Source organism: Rousettus aegyptiacus, unplaced genomic scaffold (assembly GCF_014176215.1).
Source record: "Rousettus aegyptiacus isolate mRouAeg1 unplaced genomic scaffold, mRouAeg1.p scaffold_m13_p_10, whole genome shotgun sequence".
Classification (NCBI taxonomy): Eukaryota; Metazoa; Chordata; class Mammalia; order Chiroptera; family Pteropodidae; genus Rousettus; species Rousettus aegyptiacus.
In genome coordinates, this window is record NW_023416285.1 from 13,377,281 (window position 1) to 13,400,363 (window position 23,083).

Below are 23,083 nucleotides of genomic sequence, written 5' to 3' on the forward strand. Positions count from 1 at the left end.
ACTTGCCATTTACCAAGGGGAACTCTTTGAAGGGTGGAAAAAGCAGTACCTACTTTTTCTCTAAGGTCAAACTATATACGAAACTCCATCTAAATTCATTTTTTAGACTTTTAAAATGTAGACTATTTTGTTTTGTACAATCCAGTTCGCAATCACCCATAACTTAGTCCTCTGTAATTCAATGTAGTTCGATACCTCAAAGACAATTCTCACAATATATACAAAATGTTTACAGAGAACATTTCTACGCTACCTTTCTTCCAATTGCCCCATTCTGTTTTTTTGGAGGCGGGGGTTCAAAAATGCGTTGCTGCTGCTGAGGTGGGAGCGTAGAATACAATGGAATGATTTTAATGTCACCAACTTCAGGGCCCAAATCATCAACCTCACGTTTTATTCTCTTACAGGCTTCATCAATTTCCTACAAAATAAAAGTTTGAGTCTGAAAACAAAAGAAATACACACTGAAACATTTTAAGTCATCGTAATCCTAGTTCTACGAAGCACATTCTCAATTCAGTAATCAAAACTAATTTAGCGAATTTCATTGGGATTTCCAAAATAATCCAAGAAACTGATTTCTGTAGCCAAATAAACATACAAGTGCCTACTGGCACTCATTCCGTACCCCTTTCCTTAACGTTGGATGTCCTAATAAATTCTCAACAAATTGTACTAAAACTGAAATTTCTCACCCAGGAATATTTAACTGTAGTCGTAACCTTTTCGATTTTCACAATCGAAAAGAAATTGATGTGCTATAAAAGAAATTGATGTGCTAGATTTTTTAAAAAGCCAATTAGGCTTTAATGTCATGTTATCACTAATGCAATTATATGGAAGATTTGCTTCACCGTTCCTAATGAGAACAAACACCTTTACAGTATTATCAACATTTTTAAGAAGTAGGCTGACCCAAATACTTGAGGACATCTTCAAAAATTCCCCTACCACAGAAAACTATTTTAACACATATGCATACAACCTGGGTTTAAAGAAAGAACATAATGAATACTCAAGACTGCAAAACACAGAGGTAGGTGGAGGCTCTAGGGGTTGGCAAAATGACTTAAAAATCAGGAGGGAGATATATTTTAAATTCACTGAAGCATTAATTCAATTAAACTCAGAAGTATGTTAAATGGCTGATTTGGCAGCCTGTCCAATGAAAGACTCAATCAGAAGTTATCCTTATCAAGAAATTATCATTCATTCGAAAGACAGAATATTATTTCTACAAAATGAAAAAAATTATCAGATACATTTATTCCATATTTTAATTAAACTAGGATAATGTTCCTTGACTCTAAATGATTTTAAATCGAAGTGCAACTTTTTTTTTTCATGTTAAAAAACGCAAAGTTCTTGGATACTTAAGAAAAAAATTTTTTTTGGTCATCTATTCCAAACATACTATTTTTCTTAAATAACAGATAAGGTCTTGAAAATTGTGATATAGAAAATATTAAAAATTCCATGTTAATAGTTCTTTCAGACCTAAAGTTTCTAAAAGAAAATGAAAGAATGTTATTCACTGAAAAAAAAAAACAAAAACAAATGGAAGATATTTTAAGAAAAAAATTGCTTTTAAATGCTGTATCTAGATTAGAATGCCCCCTGCTGGTATGCAAATACAAAATTAGATTTTTTTTTTCCTAAAAGAAAAAATGAAAAAATAGCAGCCAATATTCAGAATACTTGCAATTTTGTTAATTTAATAGTATGTTTGACTGGAAAATAAATTAGAAGGCACCAAACAACTAGATTTCATATACAGCATTAGAAAATAAAGTGCTCCAAGTTGTACATTTGCAGATTCTAGAATTTTAACAAGAAGATAATTTCAACTTTCTTGGAACTGGACTATCCAATCTGCTAAGTATACATGGAGCAAAAATGAAATCACTACTTCATGGCATATAAAGACATCTATAAACACCACTTATATTTGTATATAAACAAGGTTCTAAAGATTGTTTTAAAACTGCAGCAAAAAATTTCCCTAAAGTTTACCCAATTTCCATAAAGTCCTCATTGCCAGTTCAGAAGACCACAAAAGTCACTGACAGCCATCAGCAAAAAGCAACCATCTGCTAAGTCATGAGCAACACTGAGAATTCAGACAGAAGTTCAGGAGTTTCTGATTTGATTAGACTTTCAGTTCCAAAAATATTGTTAGTAAATTTTAGTGGACCCTACTCATTTGAAGAGGCTGAACTCACTACGTGTGGAAAAGACATTTTACTGAGAAAAATTAAAGATAAAAGAATGTGTTGTTTAAAGAATGGTTTTAATATCTCCAAGTATGCATTTACAATTGATATTTCAATTACAACAATTCTTATCTAATTTGGTAGTTGAAGCTCTCCCCTAAGTACTTAAGTCCAGATTTTAAGCATCAACATATAAAAAACATATAAAACATTCTAGAATTCAAATCTTTCCCAACTTTTCACTAATTAACACTAGTCTCTCTCAAATTGTCAGATAACTATAGAAGCACCATTGTTAAAGTGGTCAAAATGGTAATATGGTCTTTAAAAAATCATTTAAAAATTTCACAATAAATTTTATGGATGCTATTCAAATTTGTGAAGACATGAGTAATAAATTCCCAGAATCTACCATTTTACTGACTAAGCAAAAAAAAAAAAAAAAAAAAAAAACACAAATTGTCAAAACCTGAGAAACAATTATTTTACATATCTTTATCTACTATACAAAATCAATGAAAACTAAATATATTAAATCTGCTACCTTCTTCTCCCCAAAGGTCTTCTAATTCAAGACTTGCCACATAAAGGGAATTTAAAAACATAACAGGACACATATAAACCCAGTTCACAATTATAGTGACACTTTACTGACATATAATACCACTGTAGCTCATAGCTGAAAACCATGGGGCTTACTTACTACTCCCTTCTTTTCCTCAGCTATAGGATAGTTGCCAAAATATCAACTAAGGAAGTTAACTCATAGACAAGCCTTTCGGGTCCTCACCATGAGGCCATTTGAAATTTCTGACAGAATTCTAATAACTCTTATAAACAGTCATTTAAGAAAATATGCTATGCGCTTTGGAAGAAATGAAAAACTTTTATAAAGACCACACGAAATAGGCCAAAACAAATACCACAACAATGTATTTACAGGTTACTTCAGTTTACATTCCATCAGAAAAGCACTTGGTACTCTTACACACAAAATGTATAAAAATCTGTTCATTCAAAATGCATAAAAAAGGAGAACTAGTAACAAGAGAGATTTATCTGTAAAACTAAATTTGCAATACATCTTACTTCTCAAAAGAATAAGTTTAATTTTCTACTGGGAAAGATTATGAACCCCTCTATGCAACATTTAGCAATGTTTGTAGACATTTTTGGTTGTCAAACTGGGGAAGAGTGTCACTGCATCTAATGTGTAAAGTCCAGAGATGTTAATACAATGCACGGGGCACTCCACAACAAAGAATTAATTGGCCTAAAACATAGTGTTGAGGTTGAAAAATCTTGATCTACAAAAAAGCAGCTACGGCCAATGAGGTACAAATCATAAATCATACAAACGAAACTGAAGAAATGGACAAAAAAAATTAGTCAACATTTATAGTTCTGAATGCAGTTAACATTTACTCAAATATAATATATCAAGCCTGTCTGTAGAAACTGAACACAAATAAAAGTTCACATTCCAATGGAAGCAGGTGGTCAAACAACAGACCTCTGGACTAACTAGCGCTATTTCCCACAACACTGTTTAGAGTGGTGTCATTAATGTCCCCCAAGTTTTAGACTGGCTACCACATCCCTTGGGAGAAGTGAACTTTAAACCTAAGGGAATAAAAGAATGGCCCAAAGAACTTGTGGAAGTTGCAGATTCCTATATTTCACCCTCAAATTCCACCTGTTTCAGCAAGTCTGGAAAAGGACCAAGACCCTGCTTTATTTTAACAAACTCTCCGCCCCTCAGCAGATAGCCCACTGATCACACTTAAGGAAAAAAGTGTTCAGGAGCATGGATCAGACCTTTTACTGAGAAGGGCCAAAGTATTTAAGCTTTGCATCCACATATCATTTGTTGCATATTCTTTGTTTTTATTTATAACTCTTTAAAAATATAAACACATTTCTTAACTAGTGGGCCATAAAAAACTAAAACAGGAGGTCAGCACATGTAGCTATTTGTTTGAATTAACTAGAATTCTGTAAAATTAAAATGTAGTTCCTCCTCACCAGCAATGTTTCAAATACTCAAAAGCCTTATGATGGTGGTGGCTACCATATTGAATAGCACCGACGAGAACACTTCCAGCATCGAAGAAAGTTCTAATGGAATAGCACTGCTCTTAAACTTCGCTACTCGACCCTTGAAAACTTCAGCCTTACTTGGAAGCTTGTAAGGAATACAGAATCTCAGGCCTTACCTTACCTTTAAATTGGAATCTGCAAGTTTTGTAAAGTGATCTGCATGTATGTTATTTTGTGAAGCACATTCTAGAAAATTCACAAAGCCTATTAGAGCAAATGCCAGGGTCTAAGAAAACCTCATAAAAGGCTTTATAAAATCTTTTATTCAGATAGCTTTTCCTGAACTTATGCAGCTACTTAAGAGCATTTAGTATTAAGATAATTAGCTTAAACATAAACACTAATGGTATAAAAAGGTATTAGAGTACATGGTTAAAAAAGTTTATGTATTTCATTTACAGTCAGTTTGAAAAAAACCTTTAATAAATGTTGGGATAAAAATATTTGTCAAGTTGTTAAAATTAAAGCTGATGTATAACAGAAATAATTTGCTGAAGGCTAAATAATGAAGCAAATAATGACAATACCTCTTGACCAGTTAAGAAAAGCAGAAGATCTCCCTCCTCTTCTTCACACATATGGATCTGGATCACTGTTCGAATTGCTGCTTCAAGATAATCTCTCTCTGGTTCAGGAGTATAAAAGATCTCAACAGGATGTGTACGCCCAGGAATAGTCAAAAGAGGACAGTTATCAAAGTAAATCTGGAATTTTCCTGCATCTAGGGTAGCACTCATAACTATAACCTGAAGAGAAAACAGTAAATTATTTGAAGCTGTCTTTACAGGATTCTCATGCTGTCTTAAAATAACAAGTACAATAATGTTTATTGTTCTATATGTATACCAGTTATAAGAAGCGTAAAAAAGTCTTCATACTAATAAATTGTAATTAAAAAAATTAAATTTAGAGAAACAGCTGCAGTAAGTTATTTTTTTTTAAAGTTAGAAATAAACCTGATATCCAATAAACTACAATATTATCTTCATGAAATAATACTGTAAAAACCAAAGTTTATAAAGTTACAAAGTAAAGGGACTGTCAAAAGACATCATTAATGTGTAGTATGATTACTGCTACATATATTGAAACACAACCACCACCTTGCTTATGGGGAAAACAGAAAGAAAATCCCCTTCCACCAAAAAAACCTAAAAATGAACACAAAAATACCAGTGACAAAGATGTAAACCTTTTCCCTTATCCTAATTCACCGTTAATAAGCATGACTTATTTGAAAAAAAATTCCTAAAACGAACACAAATTTCCTTTTTAAAAAGCCGCAGCTACAAAGGGTTGCTCGGGTACAGGGCTGCAGGACTGCAATTGCCTTTCTTTATGTAAATCATACATTCTATAACCCATTAAAAGGCTCCCTCCAAAAAACAGTCTACAATAGAGTTAATTTCTACTTTTGAGTTTCTCCCCTAAAATTTCAATAGCTCATGAAGTTTAATAACGGTAATACTCATACAGTTCTTCAAATATATTCTTTAAAAGAATAATTTAATTTTTTAAAGAAAAACATACTCAGATACCAACTTTTTTTTAAGACCCAGACTTTCTACCAAGTGTATAAATTTCCTTGTAACATAAAAACTAATATAATGAGTTTTTCTAATGAATGCTATGTGTGTGTGTGCATTGCTTTAAGCCCTTATCAACATAGTAATACTGGCCAGAGTACAAATGTAATTAACAAAAAAACGAGCCAGTAGGCTAAAGCAAAAGCATTTCTGAGGTGTGGGTTGTTCTGGACATAGTTATTCCCATCTCTGACATTACAATTATAATAAGTGTATTTGTATTGGGACAAGGACAAAGATTTGATCCTTAAAGGAGGCCTCTGTACTTAAAAGTGTAGAGTGAGCAGGAAGGTTACAAAAATACCATGCTTATTTTTAAAATCTGGATAGGTTAGAAATTGAAGAGATTTGGCTTAAAAACACATTACTAAAAAGTACAAGTATACTTAAAAGTCTAAAACAAAGACAAAGCAGACTAGGAAAAACCCAATGTAGATGCTCATTGGTTGCTTCTTTTGCGGTTATTTTTTATTGTTGATCAGTGATCAGCATGTGTTCTTTTTTATATATACACATTTCATGAAATGAGTAAAAGAAATTACCTCACCTTTAAATCTGATCTCTGTCTTACAACTTCCTTTAGAACACCCATTAGAATATCTGTAGCCAATGTCCTTTCATGAGCCTCGTCAAGAATTATTACACCATAACGCTCCAGGAGGGGATCATTCATAGCTTCACGAAGTAACATCCCATCAGTCATGTACCTATATTCACAAAGAACGTGCTGGTCAAGTTTCATTTAGGGTACTTTAAAACTAAACTTCATGACATAAAAATGAAACGCAAAAACATTGGGTTAGTCAAAATTAAAACTCTGCCTAAAGACAAATGTGCTACTGTTTTGAAATCATTTGCAAAATTAGGCTTCAAGAAAAAGTTTAAGAGTATATATCGAACAAGCTATACATTATCAGATCTTAACAAGTGACTGTAATACTGAAATGCATTGAGAAAACAAATCTAATTACAAAATACAATGATCACATGGTTTCACCCAATGCCAAAGCAAAATCTGAAGCATACAAATATTCAACCTGCAAAACAAAACTAAGAAACCATTTTAAGTTGCTTTATAACATCGCCATGATTAAAATGTTACTACATGCAAATGCCCATTCCCCTGCCCCATCTAATTCAATGAAATGATCATAAAGCAGCACAAAAAAAAATATTCATGGAATGAGGAGCAGCATTAGTACTAAAGAATGCTGACAAATATATATGGAAGAGAAAAGCCACATGATTATCAGCTAGATCAATGAACCAAAGAGGAGGAAACCAGGCTTAGGAATAGCTCAAGAGAAGTCAGCTAATATGGAATCCAAGCACTCAGCTGAAGGGTGGTTTGCAGAATGGTTGAATGGGTCAGCCATCTCCTGTCCATTCCATTCCAGCTACTACTGTCATGAATACAAAACAACTATCCTCAGTGTGGCAACAGAACAAAACAAAGTCTGTCTGTAAATGCTGAAGTCACAACTCATTTTGATACATACAAATCCATGATTTTATTTACAAATTTAAAAGTGGTATAAAATCTGAAGTCATCATTTATCACTTCACTATTTTGGCTCTATTTTTCATAAATTAGTCTAACCTGATCTTTCATGGACCAACTTGATATTTTTACCTGATGCCATCTATTGGAGCAATAAATTCGGCAAATTGACAGTGTACAAGAGAAATGAATTCTCATTATTTCACCTAAACACATTTCTGGAATCTACACAGCATTATCTGCAAGATTATTTTATACTAAGACCATGAAAGAAAAAATGCCAATTAAACTATGACTCAATGCCTTAATGACAGGTTAGTACAGTGCATGAATCAGCTATGTTATAGCCTCCAGTTGCTTTGAAAAGTCTTTGATCTATTTGGGGACATTTGGTAATTTCTCCTGCCTTCCATTATTAGTACTGACATAAGATAGGCAATCCTTTTGCACGTTATCTCCTTTTGCACATTATCTCTGTATTATTATTAAACATAATACAGTTTCACCTGCTTGTAAGTAACTTCCTTATATTAAACAAATTTGTTTTGCCAAAAAAAAAAGTCACTCTTCCAAATATTTGCTAAATGTTTACTAGTAAACTTACGCCCTGCCTCTCAGTTTACAAGCCTACTCATTTCAATATGGAATCCTAGTATATTTTTGAAAGCATTTTAATTAGCAAATAAACTCAATATACGGTTTAGTATTTATTTGAAATAACAATATGTACAGTTCAAGTATTCATAATGACAACCAAACTGCCACCAATTTATAAGACTCTCATAGATTTTAAAATGCACAAGAATTTCACACAGTAAAATTGAGAATAATGTCACAACTGATAAAATATCTGACATTAACTTGACAACTCCTTAAAACTCATTTTCTTTTCTAAAATTATTTATTTATTATTATTATTTACGTCTACAGCACCTAGTCTTCCTAGGTGGTCTCCCATCCAAGTACTAACCAGGCCTGACCCTGCTTAGCTTTCGAGATCAGACATCAGGCTTGTTCAGGGTGGTATAGCTGTAGATCATGGACTGTGGCTCCACCAGGGCGCGAACCCAGGAACTTCTGCATGTAAAGCAGACGTCCTAATCGCTACACTATGAAACCATATCCTAAAACTCATTCTAAAAAGCACCCTTTTTATTTTCATCTTTTTCCTCCTCATACTAATCCAGCTTCGACAACCACAACGGTGTAGAGATAGTCAAAGGCAAAGAGAGCTGACCTTAATATTCATTTTTTTATATTCTTCTAAGAGGGGAAATGTTAGAAATAGCAGATAGGTATTCTAAAATTAGATTAATGAAATTATTTCCCTTGTTTTATTAACAACTATGTTTAGTATATGTACTAAGTTAAAAGGTCAACTGAGCCCAAACACTGACTTCCAGGTTCCAGGGCCAGAGTCCTGGACATTTCTCAACTCAATCCGATCCTCACCCAGTGATCCAATTCCATGAGATGCTATAGTTATCCCCTGGCATCACCAGTTAATAAAAAGATGGCCGTTTGTACAATAGAAAGAGCTTCGGGAAAAATTGTATTTTTATAGTTGGAAGGACTCAAACATATAATCAGATTGGTTGCTTTTACAGTGAAAAAAACAAAACAAAACAAAACAAAAAACAATATTAGCAGTTAACTTTTTCAGGGTCTCAAAACCAAAGAACACAAAGACTAGGTATCAGTGTACCAATTCCAATTCTGAGTCCCTAACACTAACACTCTCCCTCAGAATCCCAGGGTGTGTGTTTATGTATAACAAAAAGCTACCTGATGATCTGTTGTACTGTTAGATGTATGAAGCTCTTTGTTCTTAAAAAAAAAAGAAAAAAAAAAAGTACCTGAAACAGAGAAAAGGCAGAACCAAGTAACTGGTGGTCCTATAAAATCCACAGCCATTTTCCTTTTCCCAAGTCAAGTTTTACTAAGTTACAAGAATAGGGTGTCACAAAAATAAAACTGTAATTAGATAATTTTGAAATTTCAATAATGGTCTAGCAAAAAAAATTGCACAGGACAGTCGAAGTCTGCATTTTACTGGGTATCCTATTATCTACAGTTTTTTTTTCTGTTTTGGGACAGACTCACCTAAAAAGTCATCTGCATCACCTAGGAACTGGTTAGAAATACAAAACTTGGGTCTCATTTCAGACCTATTTAATCAGAAATTTTGAAGGTGGTGCATAGCAATCTGTTCTACCAAGCTTTCATGTGATTCTGATGCTTGCAAAAATGAGAAACACCAGTCCAAATCAAGTTAAACAGAAGGCAGAAGAGGTAGATTAAGCAAAGCAGATGTCAAAAGCAGCAAAAACATCCTTGGATTAAGACAGAAATAGTTTATATTTCCAACCACGACATTTAATGAATAAAACAAGATAAAGCAAAAAAAATCTACTGTACTTAGTACTATCAACTTTGCTTAAATAATTTTGCAATTGGCTCACACAGACGACACAATACAACTACAAGCCAATTGCCAACCCTATCCCAGTCAACATTACCAAATGTGATGTAAATAAAGCATGGTAAAATATTATGTACTATATATGCGTTACACTTGTTTATAGTTTTGTTTATATACATTTATAAATTTTCAAAACATTTCACACTGTCTGGTTAAAAGAAAAATCATAAAGGAAAAAAATATCCACAGAAAGGTGAAAAGTTTTCCATAATGAATGCCAGAAAAATTTTAAATAAACTATATAATATTCATAATTTTAATGAATGTCAATGACTAATACTCAAGTTATGAGTGATGAAAAAACTGTCTTCGTGGGGGAAGCAAATAACATAGTGTTATGTTATTTGGTGCAGGTGTGTGGGGGAAGGGTTGAGGGAGCGAGGGAGAAAGGGAGAGCCTTCCTGAATCCCTTTCTTGAACCTTACCTCCCCTCTCCCAAATGCCTGATTGATCAAAGATGTTTGAAACAAAAACATTCTAAAACACAGGGATTAAATTATTTAAAATAATCTTAGGCAAGGTATAATGCACAATCCAGTGTTAAAATAAGTGATTCATTAAACACTTGTACACAACTCAAGGTTTCTGCATGGCATGAAGTATAAACAAAGCAAAGAAACAAATGACAAACTGGACAAAAATTACATCTTACATCCAGAATGCTACTTTTGTTAAAAGCTCCTAAAAATCAGTAAGAAAAAAGTTAACCAACCATAAAAAGATAGGCAAAGAATATAAACAGATATCAAATTTCATCAATCCTATAATACATTTTTTTCAAATTTACTTTTTTTGTTATTGGGATGCATTTGAAATAGCACCTCACAAATAACTGTCAACCAGGTAGCAATACTTCTGGGAAAGATGAGAAAAGCGCTAGTCTCGGATTCAAAAAGAAATACAAATGGTTCATAAAGATGCTCAACTTCATACAAAAGAAATGCAAATTAAAATCACAGAGATTCCATTTTTCATTTACGGTATCAACAAAAATAAGTTCTTCAATGTAGTGTTGGGAAGGGAACAAAACAGACTCTCATTTGCTCATTCCTTACTGGTCAGAGTAGATAAAATCTCTATGGAGGGCAAACTAGAAACAGCTAATAAAATTCAAACATGCCCTTTGACCCAACCAATTTTATTTTTAGGGAACTCATCTGACAGACATACATCGGCGCATGTGTGGAAAATGTGTGTACAAGGTAGTAGGAGGGTACTAAGGAGGGCAGCAGCAATTTTTGATAACAAAAACTGCAAATTTTTGTACCAATCAATAGAATTAAATAACAAACTACACAGCTATTAAAAAGAATAAGGCAACTTTACATTTACTGTTCTAGAACCATCTCCAAAATACAATGTAAGTGAAATCAGCAGTCATGTGTCTTGAAACAATGCTTCTATAAATGCTGAAGAAGTTAATTTGTTCTGAAAATCCTAGTTAGGAAGTGCTGTTCCATTACTGTCAGGATCTGGATACCTTTCAAGGCATAAGCTTTATCATGGCATAACTAAATACACAGATAAATCAAAACGGTGTTTCTAAATAATCAAAACACTTGACTCAGTACAACCCAAAGAAATCCATGGTATCTGCTTCCAAGAGTATTATAAATGACTGGCATTGTTTAATATGAGTAATTAGATTTACTGCTTTCCCTATCACCTAGGAAAGCATCCCAAGATGAGGATGAAGATGGAAAGAAGCAACATGTACAGTTGTTCAGAGCACATCCTATTATAAGACAAGCTTAGGTTCAAGTCCTTGCTTTCTTACTGGTATCTGACCTTGAACAAGTCAACTTCTCTAATGTTCCACTTGTAAAATAATATGGTGGCTATTAATTAAATTAAAATAAACAATGTATATAATGCACCTAGTATACCAACTGCTTGGCACTTAAGTATTCAACAGAGTAGAACTCTGCACTATACTCTTTCATCTGATAAATTGGAATAACATTATCCTCTCTGAAACATTCTGTAGTAAAGCCACATTTGCCCTTACCAGTTGGGTAAATGTAATTACTCTTAGCACAGAAAAGAGAACTGCATCTATTCTAAGCTGTATGCTTCAGAAAAGCTTGAAAAACTATCAAAACACACACACACTCGCAAAATCAAATGGGTGATAACTATATAAAAAAGTGAAAGGGGCCTGGAATTTACAAATATATTTTACAAATGTTTGAAGTTTAAATCCCACCTTAAGAACTAGACATTTTACTGGATAATGGAATTCCAAACAAAGGGCCCATATTCAGAGAAATGGTGTTGGTCCTACATTAATAGACTGATAAAGGACGTAGAGGTTTTAAGTATAAATGAAATATTTAAGGTTTGTATAAATTTTATTTACCACTAAGTTTTTAGTGGTAAATCCACTACAATCCAGTCAAGTCACCTGAATGCCTCTATTAAAGAAAAGCTATCCACATTAAAATGCCTGCACAAAAAGGTTTCTGCATAGTAATTTCGTCAGTTATAATAGATTAAAACTTCTAAAAGAGACTATGACCAAAAGATTTATTCACTTTTATTTTCCCTGCCATGTAACATATTTTTGTTTATAGCCCCTATGAGTAAAATACTTTTTGACAACAGTAAGAAACAGAAGAACAAAGCTTAAACAGCTTACACTTATCGGGAGCTATTTTAGAAGACAAAACTATATATAGCATAGTGATTTTATAATACAGCTCTTTTCACTACTAAATATGGTGAGACTGAACACCCTAACCATCCTTCATAATGACAACACTATGAAATGGTTGATTACCAAAAAAAGCAAACAATTTTCAAACATGCTCAGTGAATGCCATTTTACTTATTCAATAGCTACAGATAAAAGTCATCAAATTACCTTCCTATATCAAAACAATTTCTTCCAGTATCAGTTACTTCTGTATGCCATGGGTACAAAAAATAGAATCGATCATCTACTCTAAGTATAGATGTCAGTTTAAAATTTGAAGTTATTTACCTCTTTTAAGTGATCTAGCTATTTTTTAATTCGTCGCTAATTTAAGAATATCTTCTGTGTATCCAAATGGCTAGCACTATATTTTTCAATTTACATAGTTTTTTGAAATTAAGACAATTTCACAAACCTGATCCATGTGAACACAGCAGCTTAAAAAAAAAAAAAAAGACATTTTGTAGTTCAATATTAAGATCTCCTCATGGACAGTTTATGTATAATTTCCTAACACAATCCGAGTTCAGACTACTGTGTAATCTTAACATCGATGTACGGTGATGCACTCGCGTAACGATATTTCAGTCAACAACATATCGCACAAATGAAAGTGGCATACTATATAGCTCGGTGTGCAGCAGTCTATACCATCTAGGTTTGTGTAAGTACACTCTATGATGTTCGCACAACAATGAAATCATCTAACAACCTAGTTCTCAAAATGTACCCCATAATTCAACGGCACATAACTATATATCCAGTCAAAAGAATAAACTACTTCTGAGTATATAATTTGTTAAATAATAGCCTATTTCCAGAGAATAAATATGTTCTGCCTTAATGTTTCAAAACAACTTATATTACTGTTTTCCATACTCAAATGTGCTACCACAGGACTACTAGCTTGAGGTAGTTCAGAGTTTCAACTGCACATCATGCTACACTCCTTTTGATGTTATCTTTGAAAAGCTGAATTTTTCATATTTACGATAAAAAGCGAGTACAGTTGACCATTGAACAACATGGTTTTGAACTGCATGGACCCACTTATATACATGGATCTTTTTTCAATACCTGGACTATTTTCCACCTAAGGCTGAGAGTCCATGGATGCAAAGGACAAACTATAAGCATTGATTACTCCACTTTATACGGGGACTTGAGCACCTGCAAATTTTGGTGGTGGGGGAAGAGGGGGAGTTCCTGGAACCAATACCCTGTGGATACTGAGACAACTCAAGTTGGAAATGACTGATGATAAACATGACTGACCAGCACCCCTAACCCCCGTTTCAAGAGTCAACTATACAAGGCAAAAACTAGTGAACAATAAAGGTGGCAGTATCCAATCTGATTCCAAGGTTTAAGAAAATGCCCATGTTTAACTGGTACAGACATCATATTAGCAAATAATGGTGATTAAGAATGAAATTAAAACATTGGATTTTTCTTTCAACTTATATATATTTGTTTAAAACTACTAAGCTGTTAGAACATAAATACTTAACTTGTTAGAACTACTAAACAAATGGAACTGAGTTATTTCTTTAGGCCTAGGGTACCATGAAAAAAATTACTCAGACATTAAGCATGTTGTAAACCAAAGCAGCATGGGAACTTCTATTCTATATGAAACCTAATCTTCCTACAACGAAGTCTCTCAGTCCTTCTCACCTCAGATGAAATACCTCTCCAACTCATCTGACACTCAAACTATTTTCTTAATTGTTTCACAGTTTACCTCCTCAACCAAGTAAAAGAGCCAGTGACACCAGCACAGTTCCTTTATGTACGTAACATTCCTTTCACTGGCAATGGGATAAACAAAGATTTATATAGGCTCAAGTTCAATTTGATATATTATTAGCAAAAACATTACACAGTATGATGCAACACTAATCTTACTACAGTCACAATAGCAACTATACATAGCATAATATTGATTATGAGGACAGTCCATGAAAAGGTATCTTGAGTAAACTGGAATCTATAATGTTTTAATGCATTTCCAATACCAAAAATAAAAAGGACAAAAAGAAAGCAGACAGAAAATATGAAGCCCCACTTGTACTATGTATAGCCTCATGGTTCTTAGCAGAAATGCTTAAAATCAGCAGCCAAAGCATAAAGCTTTATTTCTGCAAATGGCCAAAACACATTTCGCATGTGTTTCAGAGTTAGATGTCTAATCAAGCAAAAGAACTGCTTAAGAAACTAACAACAGATAAAAAAGGCAATTAAATCACTTTTCAAAACACTATCCATTCCTTAAATTTTCACAGGTTTTGAAAGAATGCTCTACCATCCTCAAAACAGAATTTACAGAAAGCTAGAATACGTAGGTTCTATTTTATATTTTTAAAGATGCTGGCACTGTAAACAGAGAGCTTTCTATAACTAATACCTTGTAAGTGTTTAAGGATAAACACAAAGGTCAATTGTAATAATATATCCAGACCTTTAGGAAATTAGGTTAGCTTTCTATGAAATTAACAAAGCCAATATATTCTAATTCTAGAGCAACAGTGATTTTTTAAGTCTTTCTGATAGGAACCACGTAAGTGGTAAATAAGCCACAGTTATTCTTTAGTGCCATCTCTTTCTAAATATCCAGTAAAACTGTCTTTAACTTCAGTGCTACACCGGAATTAGAACAAAGCCTACCATATCGCATTCAATAAATTAGTTTATAATTAATGTCTGTATAATTAATGATCTTTAAAGTACCAGGCCTCTTTCCACATCGCACCATCAGCCGTAAAACACAATATTTGGATTCATTTATTCATTTCATAGTGACGAGTAATGTCAAAGTTTAATTCAAGTTAAAAACCCTCAAATTATAATTCAATTGTTATGTTAAAAGGAACTTTATTAAATTGGTTTTATAAGCCCCTTTCTAATTAACTGAGATAACTGAGTTAACTGGTTAACAAGATCCAATAATTTCTCAAACTGGAAATGTACCACCACTATCAGCAGCAGCAACGGTAGCAATGTTGACTTAGCACTTGCCAGGTGACAGGAATTACTAAGGGCTGCACACAAATTAACACATTTGATCTTAGAGTAATCTTATGAAATAGTTATCAGCTCCATCTTCAGAAAAAGCACTAAGCAGAAGGAGCTTAATCAATGTAACCAAGATCACAGCTAGTGGCAGGGGTAGCATACAACTCTGGCACTGTGATCCTGAAGTCTGTGTTCTAGCACCTATCTCCTTTTGATTCTCTTCTCAAGTCATCTATTTTAAAATGAGACTGCCTCGTTGGAAACCACTCTGGAATCTACGTAGGTCTTATGCCGTTTGTGCTTCAAGCTGTTGTTTTCAGGGCCCCCAAAGTGTGGAAACCTGCTATGGCAATGCTTGGTATATCCTCGCCAACGTCAACCATAAAGATTCTGTACCAGCCAGCTTGCTGCAGCAGTTTGCACTAGGCTCCTATATTTGCTAAATAGTTTTTGGGTTCCTTTCATCTTCTTGCCTAGATTGACTTTTGGAGATAAAAAAAATATATTCCGTAAGTTTTGAATCCCTACTGTGTAAAGTAGCACTTCTTCAGCTGGTTTGTTCAAAACTTAAGTTTTACAGCTTATCACACTTTGAAACCCAAGACTATTCATTTCTCACTGTCACTCAATTATAGATTTGAATGCCACATCCTGTCTTTAACTTTTCTTGATTATCTAGCAGCTTGTCCTGAAGTTATATGTAAGATAAACATCTCACCATGATACAGAGAACAAACAAGTGTCTCTGAGCTACAACATATCCTGCTTCATAAACATTACCCCAGAATCCCCAGATTGGGTCCTTAGCCTTGCGACAGATTCCAAAATTCAAATGAATCTGATACTCAAAGGCAAACGACTTAGAATAAAAGCAAAGTATGTACACCAAATTGCCCTTTCTCTATATATATCCTCCTCTCCACTAAAAGAAGTTTGTACAAATCAGGAAAAATGTCTTTCCATGAAAAACCTTTTTCATGATTATACTGAAAATTCTCCCAGAGTCTATTATTGTAGTGACAAACTTTATACTTCTTCCTTCCATTTCCTCATTTTTTGGTTTATTTTAAAAAAAGGTTCCGTGAACAAAGCAAGTATACAGAGAGACATAATCTACATTCCCAGAGTTTATACTCTCCCTGATTAGGCAAGAGAGAAAAAGAAATCAGTCTGTGACCATCTATTCTGTTCATAAACCAGTCCTACATCTCAAAAGTGATCTGGCGTGGAAATGTTAATTTACACAAATCAGCTGGATACTTTAAATGTAGAGACTACAATGCCTTCTCAAGTAAAAATTATTTTTCCCTTCAGAAAAAAAAAAAAAAGTAAAAAAAAAAATTGCTGTTCCATCGCCTAGAACACTCTGCACCCTGTACCTCAACCCCTCTCTACTCTAGCAAATCATTACTTTCAATTCAGGCTGACTTAAATTCTGCCTCCTCTGATCTAAACTGAGTTCTCAAATCATGCTTTCATATAAACGCCAACATTCTCTTTCAGAAGCCTAATCGCAATTTGAAATTTTACCTTTACATTTTATTTACCATGTGGGGACAGGAACCAGATATACTTTTTATTACTGTACCCAGCACTGTCCGATATACAGAAGGTACTCAGTTGTGAACCAAACAGTACTTGTGTAAATTACTGGGTTCCATCAATATCAAAACAAATCACTAAACTTTGCATCAAGAAGAAAACAGAAAAGAAATATCATCTAAAGTAACAGTGAAATTGGCTATCAAATTAACAACCTTAAATATTATGTTTTACTGAAGGTTCAAGACTATTTATTTTATTCCCTAAAGAATTATCAGCTCCATCAAAAAAAAAAAAAAAGATGAATTTCATTAGTTACAAGCCCAACTATAATGTGTCTCTTAAAGTCCATAGCTAAAGTCTACCAACCTCTTCTACCTTACATTAAAATGAACTGTTTTTCACCAACTGGTCACAAATTTGGCAACATATCTTTCACTAACGGGTCTGCTCTTCTTTAGCTCCTCCCTCTTTTTTTCTTTTTTATAATTTCATAATTTCCATTCCAAGAATACTTCAGGGGAGAAAAATTAAACCAGGCAAACACAACAAATGAAAAGGGAAAACCACTTACATAGCAGTGGTGGTTCTGCACTAACTTGTCTACTGTGACTGGATAGGTAATTAAAACTGGTCTAACAAGAGTGTGCACTCATTTATACTAGATCCAATCCTCTGAAAACTGTACAAATTAGACCTAGAATCTAAAATTTACATATATATATATATGTGTCCCAAACATTGAAGGAACTATCTCTTGACCCTTAACCTGTAGAGATGACTTAAAGACAAACTTATTTATCTAGAACTCACAAACTAATTTAAATAGTATTTGTTTATCATCAACAATAAATCAAAAAGGACATGGTTACATTCTGAGTCCCCAGGCAGAAATTTCCCAAGTTAGTCCTCTTTACCAACATTTATGGTGAAAACTTAAAGTCTTCTGGTTATACAATGGATATCTAGAAGCATTTGAAATGAATACATAAACATATAATAGTTAATAGAAGGTATTGATAGTTGTCTCATGTAGTCGGTCACTCTTCCTACACAATTAACTATATAGCTGATACTCATTAAGGCTTTAGCTATTTCTAACATCAGTGTTCTCATTATATGGGTTGATATATGACTATACAAAATATATCTAGGGATTCATAAAACACTTTTTAATGAATGAACCAATCCCATCAGTCAAAACAACTAGCCCCATACTATTAAATAGGACTTAACATCACTTAAAAACACCACTAGGTTAGCTTCTAGCTCCTTCAAAAGATTCTCTAAGAAATGCCAGTAACCTTACTCTGGAATAATTTTTTAATTTGGTTACAGCCTCTGGAAACCATTCCATAAAAAAAAAATCACAATCCCAAAAGTACTTTCATTTTGAGCTAACCAATCTATTTATGTTACTTGTCACTCCCTAGCAAATGAACCGAAATTTTTCACAAGCGAACATCTTTTGAAAGCCTACCACTTCCTACCCCACCCCCCACACACTTTGCCCCAATAGTGCATATAACTTTCTCTCGGCTCCCAATTTCCAAATTCTTTTCTCCCTGATCAACTGTAGCTTACCAAGAAAAGTTCAATGTGAATCAAATGTCAGAATGTTATTCTTCCTTAAAATAAGTTAAATCTGCCCTTTATTATCCTTAAGTCATTGACATTATTTGTATTTTAAACAGAAAACCATGAGCTGATTTTGCTTATGTAATTCTTTTGTCAATTATACTGTAATTACTACTAATCAGTAACGTATCACTGAAGATTTCTTCAATGAAGATTAAGGCTTAAGCCAAAAACATGCCTCATAGTCATAGACGAGTTGACTTAAGTAAACACTTAACTCCAACTGTTATTAAAACTGATACTGAATTCTTGAATTTAAATATCTAATACATAAAAAATGTAATATATCATTTTACTCCGTAACACTATTCATAATTCTGCCATCAAAGGCTCATGTCATTACCCATGTAACACTTTGTTCCAAAACTGTCTTCTAGAAACCTCTGGGAAGACTGCATCATGATAAAAAAAATTAAAAAAAAAAAATGATTCCTATGTGATTTGTATTTCACATACATGCAAAATAAACAGAACAAAACGAGATTTTCAAGAGAATTACATACATTTCTAGTCATGCAGAATGAAAAATGTAAGATAAGGATAAAAAAATATACAAGTCAAGGAAATGTTAGGAAAAGCTCAATATGGTAGTCAATCACGTGCACAACGTAATTATGAAGAAGAGTGAGGACTGAGAATTCTAAGAGTATATCACAGAACAAAAGACAATCCTCCTTTTAGCTCATAACATATGCATGGTATTAGCATATAATTAACATTAAAAGCCCAAATAAATCCTAACCCATCCCATACATCATTCTAAACTTAATGTCCCTTACTAAGGTGTCACTTTACTTTTCTATTACATTTAAATCATATAACTTTTTACCTAAGATAAAGTGCCAGGTAACTAAAATCTGACCTTTGAACTTCAACGTCTACTAATAGCTATATATACTACTACCAAGAAAAAGAATCTACATTTAAGTGTTATCTAGTAAGTCTAAAAAGTCCTATCATTTTAGACTATTCTAAATGTGGATGACTCGAGACTCCACTAGCAAAGTTTCCTGTCTAGTGGCAGAAAACTAAAAGAGAAAGTGTCCATTTTTAAAGATAGTACTTACTTAAGAATGGTTTTTGCACTACTGCAGTCTTCAAATCGAATGGAGTAACCAACTTCCTGGCCCAACATCACATCCATTTCATCAGCAACTCTCTGAGCCACACTCATTGCAGCCACTCTCCTGGGTTGGGTACAGGCAACTCCTCTCTTGGGTCCTGGTAATGATCGCATGTACTCCACACACCACTGTGGAATCTATCAAATAATTTCACATTTAAATTAATTCTACTCTGCCTGCATACCAGATATAGTTAACATAAAGTGTTTTACCTCATTCTAGCAATTTAAAAATCAGGCACAACACAAATTATTATGACTCAAACTTATAATAGCAGGAGCACTCTGAGCCAAGGAAAAGGTCATGTATAATACTAACATGACGTAACTGTACTCGTGAGTGGGCTAGGTCCAGAGGCTTTGCTGGATATATGTTCTAGTATCAACTTCTATTATTAACCACTATTCTATGCCCTGCAAAAAATCCAACTTATAAAAAATTCTACTTTATAACAAAGGTTAGTGTCCAAAAATATTCTAGGAAACTAGAACTTAAATTCCTATATAATTTGAGTTACAAAATGCAGGTGAAAGTAGAAATCATATCTACTTGTAGTTATAAAGCTATTATCTTCAAATTCAATTCAAATATGGTTTGAATTGAAAGCAGGCAGAACCTAACCACTATCCTTCTCCCCTCAGGTGAGGTACGCACAATGGCAGCACCTTAGGTACTATATTAAAAGTCAATTCTAGTAACTGTCATCTCAGATTCAAGAGGACCAAGAGAAGCAGCACTTCCCTAAAGGGCAGCCATTGGGAAAGGAAGAAAAAAACCACCTAGTATAAGTTGGTTGATTGCCACAATAAGGCATTTCCACCCTGTTCCATTATCAATAGAAGCTAATAGATCCTCTAATTTCATGGTTCTTCTCCATTCACTTACTTGAAGGAAAAAAAAAAAAGGAAAAAGAAATCTAAGTGCTTATGACATTAAATGGGAATCCACTAACATACAGACGTGATGGGTCTCCATCAAAACCTCTAAGAGCCTGCCTATCAGGCTCTAATGCTAGAAGAAATGCATTCTGGGGGATTTTGGGGTACAGATTTTTTATAATAACTGAATAATATTGGTTGCGTACTATTACTACATTTTTGTTAAGTTACTTCTGCAATTTGGGGATGTACTGTCACTGACAAATATCTGAAAGGGGGAGGGCTATGCTGCTGCTTCTCTAGGAACATACCAATGCATTTGAATGAACAAAAACACTCAACTAAAAGAAGAGTGGCCCTCTGGGTCTGTAAACCCAAAGACCAACGTTTAAGTTTTCCAGCAAGGCTTTACATATATCTTCATCTCAGCAAGCCTCTCACAAAGGCACAATGTACTTTATAAGACCAAATAAAATCAAATTCAAAAAAACATTTACTGGTCAATTAAAGCTATCTAAAATTAATTCAGAATTCTCAAGGCAAGAATGTTCACAAGCTCACTCCAATGAAATGGAGAGCTAACTCCCACTTTAAACACCAAATATATAATGTTCCGGCTAATTCAGCAATTTCGAACTTTTGATCTCAGGAACTCTTAATACACTTAAAATAATCTAGGATGCCAAACAACTAATAGATTTACAATAGGAAATTAAAACAGAAAAATTAGTAAAATATTTAATTTCTAACAAAAACTCATCCTATGTTAACATAAATAATTATTATGAATAACATCTTTTAAACCAAAAAAAATTTAGCAAAAGTAGTTTTACATTTCTGCTTATTTCTAATGTCTGGCTGAATAGGACACAGCTGGATTCTTTTATCTGCTTCCATTTTGAATGTGTTGCAATATTTGTTTTGTTTGAAGTGTACGAAGAAAATCCCAGGACCTTTACAAAGGTTTCAAGGACTTTCAAGGGTTCCCAGGCAGTATTTGGAGAACCGCTTAGTTGATCTCATCTATTCATATTTCTAAGAATAGCATTAAGGGAAGTGAATCCTGAAAATACAGTACTGGCTGCTCAAGCCAGGGATCAGATCTTGCAAGGCTATTCCTTCCTTTCACCTTCTTCCCTTCTTCCATTTGTGGCCACCTTCCTAAAAACTGATCCTCAAACCACTAGTCTCCTTGCTTTATACATTAGCCTGAGCAGTCTTATTTACTCTTGACATCTGGTAACTACCTACAGTATATCAAATGGCAATCCTAACTCTAGTTCCCATCCCTCACCTAGTGGTCATTTCCACTTGAATATTTTATTGGTATCCCAAATTCAACAAATTCAAAACCAAAACTATTTCTCACCTTCCTCCAAATATTTATTAATTCCTCCCATGCCTCCTACTCAAAAATAGTAGTATCATAACTCAAATCTATCTTTTGCTCTATCACCCTTTACAGGGTCAAAATTTCATTATGACCTCCTACATAATCAATCTGTCATCGACATTCTCACCAAACAGGACACTATAAAAATCCTTGTCATCTCCCTCCCATTATGAACTTCTGATGGCTCCCGGATCTACAGCAAGATACATTAAGACCCAACCCCCTGTTCCAGTCTCACTTGCCCTTACCTCACTCTTTACACACATCCTATATTCTATCCAAGACATGTAATGCTTTCCCTTCCTTAAATGTGTCCTTGTTCATGTTCTTTGGCTGAACTGGTTGTAGTTTCTTATATGTGGATATCATAAGTGCATACCAAGTTGCAACATGAAATGTCTTTACTCAGTCAAAAGTTAAAGTTATTACTTTTGATTCCATTCAGATTTCATTTTTCTAATAGACACAAAAAGATAACCAAAAGATGACTAATTACTCTTAATGGTTTTGAGTCAAAATTTAATAAGCATTTGGATGAAATTTACTATTTAACTGTTTAGTTTCCCTTCAAATCTCCCAAGCCCTGCAATCCTGAGTATTCAAGTATCTTAAATAAGAACCAAAAAAAACCCAAATAGTAATTCAAATAATCTCGTTCTGAGTCGACTTGACCTTCTTCTACACTGCTATTAAATGAACTCATCTCTGTAATAAGATTAACCATATAAGATCAAAGAATAGTAGTATGAAATAATATACCTTTCGCTATGAGACCAAGGGACAAAGTTTTAAATACTGAGCCCACCTAAATCTACCATGAAACTCAGGGAAACTCACTAAACCTAAGATTCTCATAAATCTAAGCCTTACTCTGCTCATCTGTAAAACAGTAATTACAACTTCCTTGCGGGAATGT

The 23,083-nt window shown here is 33.7% G+C and overlaps 1 protein-coding gene and 1 pseudogene across 1 annotated transcript in view; both read right to left on the reverse strand.

Moving 5' to 3' along the window:
* The window catches only part of DHX15 (DEAH-box helicase 15), a 50,709-nt gene that overhangs the window by 19,726 nt on the left and 7,900 nt on the right, over positions 1–23,083 (reverse strand). The window contains exons 3-6 of the mRNA XM_016154820.2: positions 19,840–20,033; positions 6,447–6,606; positions 4,841–5,059; positions 254–421 (exon numbers count right to left, since the gene is read on the reverse strand). Of these exons, the coding sequence (XP_016010306.1) occupies positions 254–421; positions 4,841–5,059; positions 6,447–6,606; positions 19,840–20,033 (741 nt within the window). The remainder of the gene's footprint in view (positions 1–253; positions 422–4,840; positions 5,060–6,446; positions 6,607–19,839; positions 20,034–23,083) is intronic.
* On the reverse strand, positions 8,322–8,437 carry LOC118609231 (annotated as a pseudogene).